The sequence below is a fragment of the Sceloporus occidentalis genome, unplaced genomic scaffold, assembly GCF_023333645.1.
Source record: "Sceloporus occidentalis isolate IW3139 unplaced genomic scaffold, rSceOcc1.0.p SCAF_106, whole genome shotgun sequence".
Classification (NCBI taxonomy): domain Eukaryota; kingdom Metazoa; phylum Chordata; class Lepidosauria; order Squamata; family Phrynosomatidae; genus Sceloporus; species Sceloporus occidentalis.
In genome coordinates, this window is record NW_028317086.1 from 1,567,860 (window position 1) to 1,586,501 (window position 18,642).

At 36.3% G+C, this 18,642-nt stretch overlaps 1 protein-coding gene across 1 annotated transcript; it reads left to right on the forward strand.

The window, feature by feature from the left end:
- The first annotated feature begins 773 nt into the window (after positions 1-773).
- LOC149283320 (regulator of G protein signaling 5-like) lies at positions 774-17,176 on the forward strand. The gene is made up of 5 exons (XM_089497704.1): positions 774-850; positions 2,669-2,779; positions 4,142-4,203; positions 9,530-9,696; positions 17,015-17,176. Exons 1-5 carry the CDS (start codon positions 774-776, stop codon positions 17,174-17,176), a joined length of 579 nt encoding a protein of 192 aa, XP_089353830.1.
- The last annotated feature ends 1,466 nt before the right edge of the window (positions 17,177-18,642 follow it).

Below are 18,642 nucleotides of genomic sequence, written 5' to 3' on the forward strand. Positions count from 1 at the left end.
AAAAATAAATATTTGGCTTTCATCATTAAATACAGTGCTGTATATAGTAAATTAGTTCATTTTGTTCTAGTAAACTAATCTGTAGGTTGCCATCAGAGGCAGTATTTTGAGACAAAATTGTTCACAAAGGGCTTGTCTGACCTGGATTGGCCCAGTTCAGCACGCCCCTGGGATAAATCTCAATAGCATACCTAACTGTAACCTAATTTCAATGGATATTTTATGTGCGAAAGTTTTTTCCAAAAAAGATGTGAGATATCAGGAATATGATTTTGGAATAAATACAAGTGGAATAGTTTAACCCAGGAAAGGAATGAAAAAATATTCTTGATATGCAATGCACGGTGATAAAGTCATTGTCATAGTGGCTCTTCTATAAAAAAAAACAAACAACGGTTCTAAGACTGATGAGACTAGCAGAGGTCTCTGGTAAAGTGCCATTGGCTACGTTTCCAGGCAGTACTCTAGGGGCTAGTTAATGAGATGAGAATTAACATTACAAACTTAGTAGTGTCAACATCTGCACTGCAGTACCATGGACTGCAGCTGACAGATAGAACAGGCATGGGAAAAGCCGGCATTCAGCTGTGGATATTTTGTCTGTCCCTCTTCTTAAAAAAAGCTAGGGACTATTGTATATTCAGTACTATATGTTACTTTTGTTGTCTTTTCTACCTGTATGTATATTGTACATGCATGGTCAGAAGAGATTGATTCATCTGGGACTCATGGGGTTCATATGTGTGATCATTTGTAATATAAGGGATTACAGGATGCATATAGCTGCAGGCATTACGGTTTGTGAAGAACATCAGGAGACAACTTTGTCAGTGTTCTACACATTGATATCGTAATAAAGGGCTGCATGACACTGTTTGCTTTGTTTCTTTTCCTCTGAGAATGAGGTTATCTGAATGCGATAGACTGTTTCAGAGGATCAGGGACCAATGGTCTATGTTGACAAACAATGCAATTTATAGAAACTGCTTGCATGATAAACAAAGGTAGCACCGCCAACAGCTTCTCTTTCACTAAAAGAAAAAAATGGTACATAAATAATGCATAATATATTCATGGCAACGCTTTAATATTAAAAGGTGTGATATGATGTCCCAAGGCGGAAACATATTCAAAGGCACAATGCACAAAGAGATGATGATGTCTCTATTTATTGCGATGGAATAATTTCTCAAATTAGCAGGAATAAAATTTGACTGCATGCAAAATGAGCTTAGGGAATCGGCTGCTTTTAGAAATGTAATTTATGAGAAAGTGTAGTTATTTAATGAACCCTTAAACTTTGTAAGTAACTTGCTTCTCTTATAGAAGCCACATTTACAGTATTTTTCATTTCACCCTGCAAGTTGCAGAATATGAGATGTATCTATAAATACACGATCCTTAAAATCCTTACAATTTATGTATATCATTAATGTACGTGTCTGGGGCAAGGCTTGGTGCCTGGACAATGTCAGAGGCTGAGCCCTGGATTGATGTCACAACCTTTTTGAGAAGCTGGAGACGCAGGGGCATTTTTGATGGGACCCTAAAGTGTTTACTTATCTGGCGTCACCTAGGGCAGCTGCCCCTTTTGCCCCATAGATTTTTTTTGGTCTTACCAGTATTTGAGTACTTATGTAAAGTTCAGCCACATATTTGTATCAGTATATCTGAAAGTATCATTTGAGACGTGAAGTACATTACGTTCCACTACCATTGTGTGCTGTCATATCTTGTCTTATCAAGATTTGAATGATGACAGTCTGACCCTTTGTTCTTTCTGGGATTGCCCACCTAATAAAATTGTGGTTCCTGCCTTTATGTATTGTCCCTCCCAACTTGTTTGTTGTTATATTACATTGTCCTATTGTTTTGTGTTAGAGAATAATGCTTGCGTTATATATTTTGTTTATAAGCCAAGTGGTCCTTGATCTAATTTCCAGTTTTACGTAGTGCTTAAAATGATATCCTGATTACATAAAAAAAAAATAAAAAAAAAAATTATATATATATATATTTATTTTTCATTTGAGATAACCAAATGCCCAGACATTATATAGGTGATGAGATGATTTATTTATTAATCTCAGTTTTTCGTGATCACTTTTTAATTATATTAGTCATTGTAGTGTTAAAAAGGAAGCTTTTAAAAGTTACTTTTCAAAATAATAACTTATTTTTTATGCTAGAGTTTACAAAAATAGTTTAATGTAATAGGCACACCTATAAAATACAACCAAAATTGCAGGAAAACGTTACATCTGTACAACATTCACCCAATCTTAAAATTTCCTGAAAATTGTATTATAGAAAATTTTACACTGACGTGTTTTAGAAAGTGTGCCTATAAGGGGCCAAAATTGCGTATGTGTATGCTGAGTCTTATTCTCCTATAATCTCTTATAGTGGCAACATGAAAAAATATACGTCTTCACCCACCTTTATGATTTTACTTATTATTTGTTGTGTCTAGGTTCTTATCTGTAAGCTCTTTCCTGTTCCCTTAGAATCTGCTTACAGGCTTATATCTGGTTTAGATAAAAACCACAAACAAAAAATGTTTTTACTTTAAAACATGTAAAACTTATTCACTGGTTATGTTACCAGCAGGTTTTCTCATCTGTCGTTATCTGCAAACATGCATAATTATCTATTTATTATTCTTTAGAGCCAAGGAGATAAAGACCAAACTTGGGACGCTCCTCCAGAAGCCAGATACTTCCATTGACTTGATCATCCCCTACCCTGAAAAGCCTGAAAAACAAATAAAGGCTACCAAGTAAGTAAATTGTTGTTATTGTATATTACAAAATATATCTCTGAATATGATTTCTTCTAAAATAATTATAATTGACAGAACTGCTTCAGAATATTTCCTGGTGGCCAGCTTGTTGAGTTCATCACCCAGTTTTCATGCTATCTCCGTGACTTGATTTTTACTTCGTCCTGCATTCCTTATTTGGTTTGGAAAATGTTTTTTCCCCCCAAAACTAATTCCTTTATTTTGTTTCCCTTACTCAATCAGTTCTAAAATTGCTCCCTACTTTCCCTGCCCCTGCCATTTAACAAAACATATAATTACTTATAATTATAATCACTATATATATATACTACAGTACCGTTAAAGGTTTTGGGGTCACATTGTGTTAACAAATCCAGGTTTATGTTTAAAAGGCTAATTGATTGGAGAACTCTTTTGTAATTTTGTTAGCACTGCTAGCAATTTCCGTATTTTCCAAGAAAACAGCTCAGTGACCCCAAAAGTTTAAACGGTAATATATATATTGCCCATTATTGCCCATTTGACTGTTATTAGGGCACATAGCCTCTTAGCAACATGCAGGTGTCATGTATGATGTCTGTATTCCTTTTATTTCTCTAATCAGCTCAATAAGTAACAGGGCTCTGCGGAATATTGTGATACAGAAACCTTCATAATCTAATTGAGGACCAATTACTACGCAACTGTAAAATATCCCAAAGTACAAGCCGCTCTGTTCTTGTCATTGAAAAGCGCGACCCGAGGCTGGTGTGACAATTCTGATCTCTGTGTGAGAGTGCCTGGATCTGCTCATGAGCCGTTCCCCTCATAATGTGACATCCACAGTGGGTCTGGTGGCTCAGTGTTGAAGATGTACAGTGCCTTCATGTCATTGTTCACTCAAACATTTAAAGAGACAGTAACCTCCCTAGAAAGACGAGAAATGTATTGCATTCCAATTTAGCAAAAAACGTATACAAAAATGTAAAAAAAACCCAAATCATACTTGGTACATAAAGACATGTATAAATGGAACAGCCTTTATTCATGATAAACAGATCAACCTATAATAGGTTTTTTTTAACCCCGCGTGTCTGACCCACCAAAGTAATTCACACATTTCTCCATATACAATGCAGAAAAGAAATCTGAACTTACTGTATAATACCGTATAATGTATATCACCGTAATAGGCATCCTGAATGAGGTAGGCGGAGTATGTTTTCCATTTGATTACTACTAATATATCATATGGTGCATCTCGGATGTGTTACTTATGTATATTATAATAATATTCAATATTATAATATTATATTTTTCATATAATGCTTATCTTCTGATTGCGAGGAGGTGACTCAGAGATATTATCTGTGTTTTTAGACCATCCGCAGAAGAGAGCTCGCAATGGAAAGATTCTCTGGAGAAACTGCTTCAGAACAGCTGTGAGTCTCCTTCTCGTCTTGTTTCGGATCCGCTGCTTTTGCATCCTGTCTGCATCCCCTCGCCACAAGCTTAGCATCGCACTCCTCTGTGCCGTTGACCCTTCAGATGCTTCTTCTTTTCCCACAAGTAGAATTTGTCTCTTGCTGGAAAAGCCTGACCTCCCTGTGCTTTGGGCTGGGATGACCCTGTCCTGGTTTGAATTCCTGGAAAGGTTTAGGAGGATAGCGCAAAGTCCCCCTCGTTTGTAATTTTTTGTGACTCAGTCTGAAACCCTCCACGCTGTGCTTCTCACTTGATAGAGAACATACTGCATTCAGTATGTACATAAAAGTAAACCATCTGTTATTTTATCCCCTTTTTTTTATAGTATTAATAACAATCTGTAATCTTCGCTACCAAAAATTATTTTTTTAACATATGTTTATTCATTTATCCTAATTGAATCAGCTCAAAATTTGCAATTCATCCAACATATTGAAAAATACGTGAAGTATTACAAAACTGTGATATAGTTAAACAAAGCCATGGATGTGCAATTTACTGGAGATGATAGACATTGGCCAGTGTTTTTACAAACTCACATGTAGTGGCTCTTTGTTGTAGATATTTGTGTTTACTTTTAATTGTTTTTGTCAGTTAGACTTACAATAATGTTTTTTTTCCCAGATTTAAGGGAGATCTTAGTTACCATGGTAACATAGAATGTGCGTGCTTGAACATCCATCAACCTCAGGGGGCCTTAACTCGTCCGTTTCAGCAAATTTTGTGAGCCCCGACGCTTCTGGCGCAGGCATTTCTTGTTTCTCAGGAAACAATTTTTGACATAGACAGGAGTTTCAGCCTAATTTACAGCATACTTTGGTTCTTAGGACCAGCACTTTCGTCAAACCCAATTTCCCCTGCAATTTAAATGGCAGTGGTTGTGGGATCACATCAGAGCCAAGACACATTAAATAGAGGTGCTAAATCTAGAAAACATCACCGCATCAAGTTACCTGCTTTTTTTATGAAATAAAACCCTGTAATAATCTGAGAATACATATCTATTTAAATGATTTTTTTCTTAGTGCTTGGAGAATATATATTACAGAGTAAACACTGGTGTTTCCATACATCTGTAGTGATCCATTATACATTATACTGTAAGCCTGTCCTTTACCAAGGCTCTGCAATGGAAAACTGAAACAAAAGACAAACATACTGCAGCTTTAGGATATTGTAGACTGAGGATGATGTGGGTTTATGTAGAACAACAGCTCTATATGTCATCCATTCATGTCTTAAAACACTGCCCGGGGTGGATGGCTGGAGTGGCCATCTGGCACAACGAGCAAATGCACAGTGGGCCGCTGGCCATCAGCACTACCCAGGGCATAATGCCGCCTGGGGCGAAGTTTAAAATGCCGCCCCCCCTATTATCTACCCTTCCTCTGCCCCCCCCCATTATCTACCCTTCCTCTCCCTCCCTATTATCTACCCTACCCCCCCCTGTACTTACCTTTCAGCAGTCCTGCGGCGAGTCTCCCTGCTCGGTCTCGGTGCCGGCTTGTAATGTTGAGCGCCGGAAATGATGTCATCTTCCGGCGCTCAGCATTACAAGTCGGCACCGAAACCGAGCTAGAGAGCTCGCAGAGGAGAGAGAGGGGCATTGAGCGAAAACCACTCGGCGCCCCTCTCTCTCTTCCACTTTAAAAAAAAAAAAAAAAAAGGGCTTGGGGCGGCACTACCCATTCACCCGCTCCAGAGGCAGGTTGATCTAGTGTGCTGCTACCGGCTGTATATGCCCAGAAACATTAAAACATAGAGCGCGGCTGCACTTACATCATCAGATGGCTTCTAGCCTTAAAGTGCCAGGGCCGCCTCGTCATCACCATTCTACAACACCTGGTCCTTCAAATGGTAAATCTTTGATTACCGTACTACAACAGGAAAATAAATAAAAAACACTCTAGCAATATTCACATTTTAATCAGTGTGGGTTATAGAATCCTATACAAGAATATGCAGTCCACATCAATGGAGGTAAAGGGGTTTGACTAGTCCGCAAGACAAAGATTATACTGACTTAAGAGCCAGGAACCAAACAAGAAGAGGGGGGAAGCGAGCCCTGTCTGAGGGTAAAATCAGGTGCTATGTATGGGGGGTATAACAGGAACACATGAGGGGGGTAGCTCAGCAGGTATATGAGATTCCAACAGATGATTACTGTTGGGTTACCTGTAAAGCATTCTCTGCAGCATGGTGTGACTGTATGTGACGGACATCAGCTTGTGCTTTACACATAGAGGCAAATAGTTTTTGTAATTACAGTAAGCCCTATCCACTTAAATCCCAATATGACACCCAGAACCATGTTTTCCAATAACTGATAGGTGACACCGGACTGAAGGTGCGAAGGCAATCTCCTTTCCTATTCACAGTTAGTTATACTGCAAAGTTCCACAATTTTTAGTAATTCTAGAATTCTTATTTATGCTATCAAAAATCAATTCTATTTCATCAGTTTTCAGTGAAAAGTTTGTAGCTTACGGATTTCTGTCTAAGGCTGTAAACTCTCTCTTTAATACATTAAAAATGTTTGTTTTTGTAAAAAATAGGGTTGCTAATAGATAACTTAGGTGTCATTGTCAGCTATATATTTTTTAGTATTTAATAGTATTTAATAATAAAGTATTCTTAAGAGTGTTCATCCTGAATGTTTAGACATGGGTACCAAACATAATTATGATGTATACAGTTATCTAAATCTCGATAATATTCATAAGACATTCCCCCTTCCTAAAATCTGAAATCTTTACAGCTTAGGGTTCCCAAATTAGCATGGGGAGAGCCAAGAAATCTGATTGACGTGGTTTATAGAATCGGTGGTCCCCATATTATAAAGAAATAAAGAGAACCCGCTCTCCTCATTTCACAAATTTGCTTTCACAGCAGCACATGGACACCGAAAGTGAGAAGGGTCTCTTTTCATCACTTTTATATGCCAAATGCAGGCACATGTTCTAAACACAGGTCTCATCCTATCCTACCTTTATTACATATGGTCTCACCATCTATTGTCAGCTCCATCCATGGCAATCATACAGAAGGATTGTATTCAGTAACCTTAATTATCTATGTACAACTCGTGGTTGAGACAACTTGTATCCTGCTATTAACTACATTGTGTTAATGATGGGAAGGGTACATACACTGATGGCAATTGTACTGTAATATTTAATTAACAAAAATATTTTTTTTAAATATTATATTAGATACATATACACCGATAATGAAAATGGTAAGGAGATAGGTAAGATAGGGAGATAGGTAGGCTATGTATTAATCCATAAATTTGTAAGTGAGCTGAAACATTCTAAAATACTGATCTTAATATATGTTGCAAAGGACAAGTTCTATAGAACTGTATAGTATTTGTGTATGTATTATACTGAGTAAACCTGACATTTTGGAGCTGAAATTTCCCCTCAGCTGTCCTGAAAATTCATGGTTAAGCAAATTGGCTCTTAATTGCAGAATAATAGTAACCGTTATTAAAGTTTAGTACAACTAAGGAAGGAAAAAAAACTATCCAACAAAACCTATTACCATTTTGTCCAGATATGAAATATTGATATGAAATATATAGAGTAGTTAAACCTTACTCCTCACCAAGGACAACCTTTGTTGTGGATTGGTTGTATAAGAAGAGCCATATATATAACATGGAGGACCAAAGAAAATGGAGACACCTTCTGTCTTGGAAAAGAAATTGGAAAAAAAATAAAATAGAGACACCTGACAAAAATGTCAAATATATGTGAAATGTATTGTTACAATTTAAACATATTACCAGATTAAAGGAAAGAACTGATAAATAAATCATGTTTACCAGAACCACATTTATACCCATTTATTCAGGTCTGTATCACTCACAGGCATCTGACCTCACTCATCAGCTCTAAACATGGTCTTCAAGGCATACCAACAGTCCATGTATTTTAAACCTCCCTTTTGAAATAGTATTTGCGAATTTCTAAGTCATTCTCATTAATATGCCTTGAGGACTGGTTTGGGAACACTGGTCTACATATCCAAGTATGAAAAACTATGGTAGTTTTAGCATTGTCCTTGAGTAGGCACCAACATTGCTCATGGTGGACATTTATAGGGGTCTGTGGTGGACAAATTAATGATGTTCTTTGGGCCTTCACGTTTGGCTGATTGTTTTAATGCCCTGATCTGTGCAGATTTTAAAACTGGGATTGCATTTTTTATGTATGTAGGACTGGCCAGAGTGCTCATCATAAAGTATTCACAAGGCTTTGCCCTTCAATGTCATAGCTTATTAATTTTATTCTTAAAATATTGAAGATTATTACGGTCTGAAATTTTTCCCCCTCGAGTGCTGTAGATATGTTCTGGAAACAGTGCCAGCTATAATTATAATATTGTGGACACCCAGTGACATACTGATATGTTACTTCATAGCGACAAAGTTTTCGTGAATTTATTATTACATTTTGTTATACGTGGAGACATATTACTCAATACTAAGAAAAACGTACTGTCATAGCAGTATTAAGTGCCTTTGCATTTAATTACATTCCAAATAAACACAGCCCACACTATGTTGTTTATACATTATATAACTAATGCATTTATTAAACTCACATATAAGTGGGGGGCAAGTTTGAGGCTATGAAATAATTTCCTTTTAGAAATAGGAAATAGTTCCTAATAGGATCCTTTGGATTTTTTCCCCCTAGTCAGATGCCTCATATCTTTTGAGGTTATGGGACATCTTATTGTAACATACACAAATGTCTACAAAGAGTAAACAATGTCTAAAGAATGAGACAAGATGCATTGGTAATACGTGTTACACGCCTGATACAGGAAGGCACCATGTGGGTATTCTTTCTTATCATCAAGACAGCATCTCCATCTTTCTCATTACATTTGTTTCCGTTAATCAAAATATTGTGGAATACGGCTTTCAGCTGCTTTTACTTTTAGATCTTCATGTGGCTTACAATAATGAAAATATGAGTCAATATGCATTAAAAGGTACAGTAAAACTCAACCAAGCCTTTGAAAAGGTTTGTACAATGTCATTGTTGTAATTATAAAGGGTTTTTTTAGCACATGGAAACTATTGTGTCACACATTTCTTTTTAAAACAAACTTTAAAAAAATATTTCTCCAAGAGTTGGCATTTTGTAATGTGATTGGAAGATGTTACAAACTAAGATGACTCTCCATATTTGCATGTTGTTATCATTATGCATTAATGTTGTTTTGTCAATGTTTACATGTTGTTTGTCATGTTTCCCAATTACACAGATGGACTTTCCGCCTTCCAGAACTTCCTGAAGTCGGAATTCAGTGAGGAGAACATTGAGTTCTGGATGGCTTGTGAAGAGTATAGAAAGATCAAGTCCCCAGCCAAGCTTGCAGTTAAGGCCAAGAAAATCTATGAGGAATTCATCCAAACGGAGGCTCCAAGAGAGGTACAGTAATAATAGATTACACAAGCCATCATCAAACAATAATATTATATATGAAATATAATATAATATGCAGAGCAGTAGCTAGGGATCCGGGATCCTGGGATCCTGACCAGAGGTTATGTCCTGTGCTGATGTCAAAAATGGACAGTTCAGAAGTGCCCTCAACTTGCAGAACCTGGGGCAGTTGCTCATGGAAGTAACATTTCTGATAATATAATTTAAATACTGTATTGCACAAAAAAACATGAAATACAGTTAATCATTACATTTTAATCATTTTTTTTCCTGAATTTGTGAGTGTAATCTACCTCATTGGGATTTTTTTTCAGCAAAAGCTGGGCACAAATGATTGAGACATATCTCTCAAGGTGTTACAAATGGACAGCAGTGATCACTGATAAAGGACTACTACTCTGAATTGCAGTTAAACAAAAGCCAAATTATGTGCTATAGAAATATTCACACTTAATCCCGCAAGATTGTTTTAGCTTCTAGAATATTGCTGGACCAGTTAATGGGCTGACTAGGTGGGCCAAATGGGTCTTATCTGCCGACACATTCTATGTTATCTAAATCCAAAACTATTTTGATATCAATCAATGTCTACAAGTATCACAAGAAGTTTGTGTAAATGTATACCCTTTCATTAGGGATCACATAACAAAATAAATGTTAGGGACATGTTTGGTGTTTATATTGAATTCATAAAGCACACTGTGTGTGAATTGTGAATATCTAGCCAGTGAGAGAGGGGAGATTCAGTTTTTACATTACACATTTCGACAGGTATGATTAGCAAGCAGGTATTTTACACCTTTTTCCCACCATAAAAAATAGTGTAAAAGTGTGTAGAATCATGTGTGGAGATCTGGTAGATGTGTATTTAGCACACTCAACAATTCTGCTTAATCAGATTTATAGATTTATTATGTGTCTGTATCCTTTATCCTCAAAACTACACATTTCTTGTAATCCCTGTTACTTGATATTTTCTTATCCCTGGGGCACACACTGGTAATGGTTAGATGAATTAGCCAAATATCAGATACCCAATCCCAGTTTTCCAAGTAGATCCATATAACCTCAATTACACTTTAGTGTTCTATCTTTTAATTTAAACCAATTCACCAATTGAATTACACCAGTTTGATGAACATAATAATTCCTTTATTAACTTACACTCCAATAGCCTCACACACTCTAGCCCATCTACGTAGACTTTTCCTTTCAGATGAAGGGACTTCCAGTAATAATCATGTATGGGGCGTATACATTTGATAATAATAATAACAGTAATTAATAATTCTATCATAGCTTTCAGTGGGAAAGCTCACATTCTAGCTTTATTGCGGTTCATGATAAGTCAAGATAATTAAAGGGACATCGAGCTGATAAAATGTTTTGGAGCCTGCAAGAATTAAATGTGTTCTGCTGTTATACAGATATGGTGGTTGATGTATAGAGAAGAAGAAGTCTTAGAGCAAACAAAGACAATGCTTTTTTTTTATTCCCATTTTGACAGAATTTCCTAAAAGCCTTATTGAAAGCTAAATAAAATAAAAAATCTGCTGTGTACTGGAATCACATTACTGCACATTTTGTAGGATATTCTCAATTGTAGTTGTCATTCCTCTTTTGTCAACACAAATAACAGAATTGTCTAATTTTATCATGTTTTATCTTATCACTTATTTTACATCTTTAATTACTTTAGTAACACTTTTTTGATATGTACACTTTTGTTTTCAGGCTTAAGCTAAGTTAGAATCTGTTTACAAAATATTTAACATAGGAGTCCTATACATGCCTCAACTGAACCACTCAAATTCCAAATCTGTAGGGAGTAAATGAGCAACTCTACAGGGAAGACATTGTGTAGCTACAAGTTTGTTCACTTCTTGGTTACATTGACATTTCATTGGGAAAACACACTTTAGCTTTATTAAACAGGCATATTAATTATTTTTCAAGAAAAGAATCAATTTTAAAATTCTTGACACAACATCTAAAATAGCTGAAAGTCAACACACTGTTTATCGAGTCTCATTAGTCAACCGAACAGCTTAAATCTACAGCATTCCTACAACCACATGCAGCGACCAATATAAAAGAAACCAGACTTTCAAATAACCTTATCCACCTCGCAACTCTCCAAGGTACGTTACGTCTATAAAGAAAGCATATGCTCTCTAAAAATAATTTGAGTAATTGAATGTTATGTACAAATGTAGCCAGGCTTAGGATTGTGATGAATCCAAGATTTCTGTGCCATATCTGGTTAAACTAATAAGAAAGTCATTTACTTATCAGAACAATATAATTAAACGCAGGAAAGGGTAAATTAACCAGCTATGTCTGTAAATCAGTGTATGATACAATGAGTCACATCTGAATTAGGCGTCACGAGTCTGCAAGCCATCTCAAAACTGGAGTCTAACTTGGTCTCTGTTGGTCAAGCTTAATTTCAGTTAAAAAATACTGTTCTAATTATCATAAAAAGCTAATTATTACTGGCTATTCCAGTGGTACACAACTCTGTGCCTTGAGGGCTGCAAACAGACCACAATTATTGATATCCCAGCTTGAGCACAGGCATCTCAATTCAAAATTAATGAAACTACTTTTCAGTTAAGTAAACAGAGAATTCCTGGCCCATGGGGACTGGAGTTTTGTACTGCTAAGTTATTTGAAACGAATCAGGGAAGGCACAATGGTTTTTGGTACCTTTCTCAAGTTGATTTCAAATATATATATTTTGATATATTTTACTTTATGCACATCTGGACAAAAATGTTCTAAATATAATATTTCCTCTTGACTATTAATATATTCGATAAAATAGTTGTCAATATGCACACACAACAATATAGGCTCTCAGGGCAGTTTTTCAATTATATTGAATTAGCACAATCCTACACCCTTTTTTGCATAAATTACCACATAAGCATATTTGGCAGGTCTGTCGTACATGTTCTGAACGTTGCCATCATTATGTGTTGTTATAGAGATGCTTCAAAGGTCAGGCACAACATGAAGTCATATTCACAAGGTGCATAATTGTGAAGAATGGAAGCTGGAAACTAATGATGTTTTCCAGGGGGCTATTTTATGTGTGTGAGTGATCTTAAACATCCATATGCAATTTTAACAGTACAATTCTACAGAAAATGCTGTTTTTTTGCAATTTTAATAACCAAGACTTGTGAAAATGCATATGAAAAGCTGGTGTTGGCTACAACATTTTTCAACCACTTCTCAAGGTACTTCAGACATTGAAAGGGATAGTTCAGCAGCAGTCTTTAAAGAAATGTCTTTTGGAGTGGGAAGTTGAAAATAGTAAGCACCATACTCTTCTAAAAGCCATTAATTGAGGAACTGCGTTGAGGTTATATGTGTGACCCATATGACCACACATTACTTATGAAGCCAGGTGGAAAATGTGTTTTATCCCATGTTTTGCTTTAGGTTGGATATTTTTCACAATCAATATTGTCGATTTATCCTTTTTAAATATTTTATATGGGTCCCTAGAATGCATTACAATATTGTCAAAAGTTGTGGTTTACATTTGCTCACTTCTCCTTGTGTTCTCCACCATCTTCCTTGTTCTGCTCTTTTTCCATTCCATTCATGGCTAGCTATGCCCCCAAATAGCTACCCCTTTTCTCCCAGCTCATCCCTGACTCCCATCTCCCGGCTCCCATTAGATCTCCCAGATGATCTTAATCTGAATGTTGATACATTTTCAGAAGCCAACTGCAGTTGAACAAGAGTAGGATTTGGAGATAGTTTCCCACCGTTTCTATGGTTAATCTTTCTGAAACAAACTCCCAGTGCGGTTTCTGCCATGTTTAAGAAGTTTAAATACTTGTAATTTTAGCTACAATTCCCCTAGCCATCAAAAGTCAATCCATGTATGGATAAATTCCTATTACAACAACTTGTTTGTTGGCTAGTTCTCTGTTCTATAAATGTGCCTTCAATAAGTAGGAGAGGTTTTTTTCTTCTGAAAATAAATTTCTACAACTGCTGAATCAGGGTGATTCAGGTAGATCAGGGATTGTGAAAAACAAGTACCAAATGTGTTCAGAGGCAGGAGGGTGGATGCTGCACGTACGTAAATTTGAACATTTTTCTTCCCATGCTGATTACACAGATGTTTTATCCCAGTGGAGCAGGTCCTGCCACATATTACGGATGCGGAGTCTCAAAGGGAGCGGCACAGTGACCCTGGCTATGTTCAGACACTTGTGTAAATATTTACTGCTGCAGTCAGTGACATGCCGTACTGTCAAATCCAGGATGATGGGTCTACCTGGACTCATGCCAGATAGGCAGCTGGCACCAGACTTATGTCTATCACTAACAAAAAAAACCGAGACCTACGAGAATTCTACTGCAACCTAATAGATCTGAGCAAAAAATTAGATTTTTTGATAAATAACTAAAAGAGAGCTATCCACTAAAAATAATGTCAAACCACCTCCAAAAATAATTTACCAGTACCATGGACGACATTTATTTATCAAATGAATTGTTTATAGCATTAGAACATTTTACATAATATAAAAGATACAATTAAACTATTGCTAAATTATATCATACATGGAATGTCCTAATCAAGTTAAAACATCAAATAGAACTACTTAAAATAACTTGTCGCCAGTTGTCAACGCATCAAAAGTGTATACAATATACGGTGTGCTAAACTTTTATTCATATTTTGGAAAACAGAAAGTTAAAAATATGAAATATATAATGGCCAGTTGGACTTACCTATGGGATTCCCTGTTTAGTTCGGCACTGGATGTTGTCTCACATGTGTTAGTGTCTATTGTCCCAGGACATCACTCTGTGTGCTTTATGGCATTGCAACATAATCTTGACAATATCTACCCTTTCCTTCCAATGTAGTGTGACAGTTTTCTCTATGGGAGTGCCGTTTTCCTGTTTTGTTTACTCAGTTTTGACCTGATTTTCCACCTCAAAAGTACGCCACCTGTCCTAAACTTCAGATTGTCCATTGACCTTAATTGAACTGTGCTTGCCCTGTGCCTTTAGCCTGTGTTTGGATTATGAGGTATGTTTGGCCCCCTAGGACATTTAGACTGTAGCAGCAAAAGTCCTGAAGGTCACGGTTCCTGGAGGATAAGCCTCTCAGGGCTTTCCTCAAATGCTTCAGATGAAGGTTCCAATTTTGAGCCAATATTGTTAAACATTGTCTAATATGGACAGTCCAGCTACAATAGTCTTGTAAATGTGGTTTATCCACCTACCTATTTACCTATCTACCTACCTACCTATACACTTATATTCACTAACAAATGAATTTGCGAGAGTTGAACATTCAACTCTCTGACTTTACTCTGCATTATAAAGGACCAACCCCAGTGAGGTAATGTAGATCCCTGTATAATTTATAGTTAATGTAGGCCTTTTTTATGCTAAATGCATAGTGTAGTAAAGGAGCTGCCGTGTTCAATTGGCCTGCAAACTCCCGTTCAGTGAATATATCCCGTTGTGTATAATGCGTATATACAATATTATACTATGATCCCAGCTGCATGTACACATTGTAACCCACAGTACGCCGTTATTATTGTGAAGATTATGTTAATGCACTGTATCTGGGAAACAGCTTGAGCTTTCAACAGCAGACCGCTGGCATTTTTCACCAAAATAATTTTCCTACCAATTTTATTTTCTCGTGTCTTTCACCATTTATGACAAAGATAGGTGTGTGCTGTTGTCTTTTTTGTGAGGCTTAATCCCATCACTTGTATGTCAACAAATGCTAACCGTACTTTGTGCAATGCGTCTTAAAAACGCGCAGCTTTATTAGATGCTAAAATGGTATTGGAATAAAATGGGAAGGCAGGCATCTAAGTTCTGACATGTTGTGTGTTATATAAACATGTTAAATTATTACTAATCCTAAATTATAGCATTGTGCCTCGTATTATTTATCCAGGGAAATGAAAGCATGCCAACATTACATAATGCTTCGAAATAGAAGTATAAATTGAAAAATTTTAATCCTGAGCAAATTCACATATACCAACATTAACAGCTTCTATATATATATATATATATATATATATATATATATATATATACAGCAAGATATCAGCCCACATCCATCAAATTCTATATAAAAATACCTATTTGGAACATAAATATTGCTTAGCCTGCCGCGACAAAGTACCCCAATTTTGGCGAGTCGTGTGTAATTTCACAGCGCTTTATTGCTTACCATGGAGCGGATTCAGTGGGGGTGCACTGCCCTTTAACTAAGTTCCCTTCAGCCCCAGGTGTTATTCCTGCCATAATACCACATTTTTTGTGCCCTGAAACAGTTTGCATTTTCCTTCTGTTCTGTGTAAATGATTCTTGGTGCTTTACTGCAACACAGCAGAGTATTTACAAATCTATGAGTGTTTTGATGTCTAAGGTGCCCTGTTTTAATATTATGAATTATATAAACTCAGATTTCGAGGTGCTGCTGAAATAACCAATATGTACTTTCAACAATGCAAGCAATCAATGCACACCCATCAAATATCGGGAATTCCCTATATATATATATATATATATATATATATATATATATATATATATATATATATATATATATACACACACTACTGTTTAAAAATGTGGGATCACTTCTTTAAAATGAGGCATTTTGTAGCTGTGTAACATAATTTCAAAATGGTTTCCTTTCAAACTTAAAAAAAAGCTTTAACATAGTGCTGTATGTGTGTGTATGTATATATATATATATATATATATATATATATCCATGTGATTTACTTTTTAACTTGAGCAGATACATGGAAAGAGGTGATGTGCTCCAAATGGCCTAAGCATCATATGTTTTGTGGTTTGAAATATCAACTACAGTAGTTAAATGTTAAATCGTTTCATGCCAAAAAGAAAAGTCCAGAGACCATTTGTTCAGCGCAGCTTTATCTCAATCAAGGGCCAATATAAATGATGAATTATTAGTTGACGGTTGCCAGGTTTCTTTAGGATAACTGGAAACCCTTTACACACTGGACCTGTACAGAAAGCGGCAGTGCTTTCATATTTATTCCCTTGGCGGTTATGCTTCTGGCCAAGACTTGAAGAGAAACTTTGTGTAATCTAATAGTTCACACAAGGGGACAGTTGTGAAGGTGGGTTAGTAGTCAGAGATATCGTACATGAATTTTTTTATATAAAATGTTATATTCACTAAGAATAAGTAACTAATACAACTACATACAAAGCTCCAGTCAGACATACAATAATTGTCTTTACTTTTACTTTTTGATAGGTCAACATAGACCACTTCACCAAAGCAGTCACCATGAAGAACCTGGTTGAACCATCATCCACCAGCTTTGATCTGGCCCAGAAGAAGATTTTTGCTCTGATGGAGAAGGACTCCCTGCCCAGATTTGTGCGGTCCGAGTTCTATCAGGAACTGATAAAGTAACAATGCGATCGAGCTGTGCAGTGCACCCCCAGCATGCCATGAGTTCTAGACATCAGTTGGCTGGCATTTATTTCCCTGCAGCTGCTTTGGTTAATAACATTGTTGTAGCCAAGGTTCCCCTCGTTAAGAAGGTGTCTGCATAGTTCCTAATACTCATAAATGTTAATGCAAATCTAACCTTTAGTAGGACGCTTACTGCTTTTTTCTTAATTTGTAATCAAGTCATTCTTTTTCTAAATGGTTATAACATTTAACCTGATGTGAACATGAGAAATGATTCATCCCATGAAGGGTTCCACCTATAATAAATAATCATATTGTTCAGTTCTTAAGTGTACTCACTGCAAGACTTTTTAGAAAATATACCCCATTCTGAAAATGGGATATTTTAATGTCAGTTCACTATTTGACCTTGTTGGGTTTACTCAATACATGCACATGGCCCATGTCACTGCATCTGGCAACTGTGCACCAGCATATCAGATTCATAGTGTGTCTCTGATTAATTTTCCTAATTGCAATCTGTAAGCGCATATAAAATAAGAATTTTATAATTACAAATGCTGTTATGCCGATGTCCATATTGTGAGGCCTGGTCAACTGCTTTTTACAAGCCCTGTGACCTGCACAGACTGTCGCTGCAAGTTATTCACCTGAATGTAATATTTACCTGTAGGGTCAGGAGGTCCTGCTTCCAGGGTAAATATAAGGAGGTTAAGGAGTCGTGTTGTAAGGTTTTGGGAATGGGTTGTTAAGCTTACAGAAAGGTTTAAGGGGAATGAAAGGAGTAAAAAGCGCAATGCAAACCTATTTGGAGTTCAATTTAATGGTGGGTCACAGGAATTAAAGAATGCTTAAATATGTAAATACCTTTCTAAGAAATATTGAGAATGAAGTCAGTGACATAAATCGAATGACTAGAACAGAGGAAGCATGCAACATAATAAGGCTATAAAGTTAATTGTTTCCAATATCTAGCAGCCTTAATGCTTTATTATGAGGGTTTGTAAATGGGTTGGCAATTCAATTACTAAATATTAATAATCATTCCATTTGTGTCACAGTTTTGACACAGATATTTAAGCATTCTCTTTGTTAAGGATATCATAAAACGTAAGCGTAAGAAATTCCAGAAAAAGAACTTCCAGAAATGCATTTCAAGAAGAAATATTTTTTCTGTGAATCCTGATCTCTGAGTATATAACTAAAGTACAAGCTAATCACAGCCCACTTTAAATATTGGTGAATGTCACAACGTCCATATATTATTATGGTTGTCCATCCATTATTATGGTTGTCCATCAAGCAGACTTCCTTCACCATGTACGGTAGTGACCTTGGACCCACAGTTTTACCTTCTTCAGAATTCCCAGTAACAAAAGAATCCCCAGGAAATATTAAAGTTTCAGATCATGAACAGGGTACTTTGAGGAATCCTTTCTGTAAGGCAGGCAAAAGGGCTCAGT

What these genes read in the sequence shown, in the direction of transcription:
- LOC149283320 (XM_089497704.1), top strand. Translation starts at nt 774, where the DNA reads ATGCATATAGCTGCAGGCATTACGGTTTGTGAAGAACATCAGGAGACA. An exon ending in GTGTTCTACACATTGATATC is followed by an intron (nt 851 to 2,668) that starts GTAATAAAGGGC and finishes ATTATTCTTTAG; the next exon opens with AGCCAAGGAGATAAAGACCA. An exon ending in AAACGGAGGCTCCAAGAGAG is followed by an intron (nt 9,697 to 17,014) that starts GTACAGTAATAA and finishes ACTTTTTGATAG; the next exon opens with GTCAACATAGACCACTTCAC.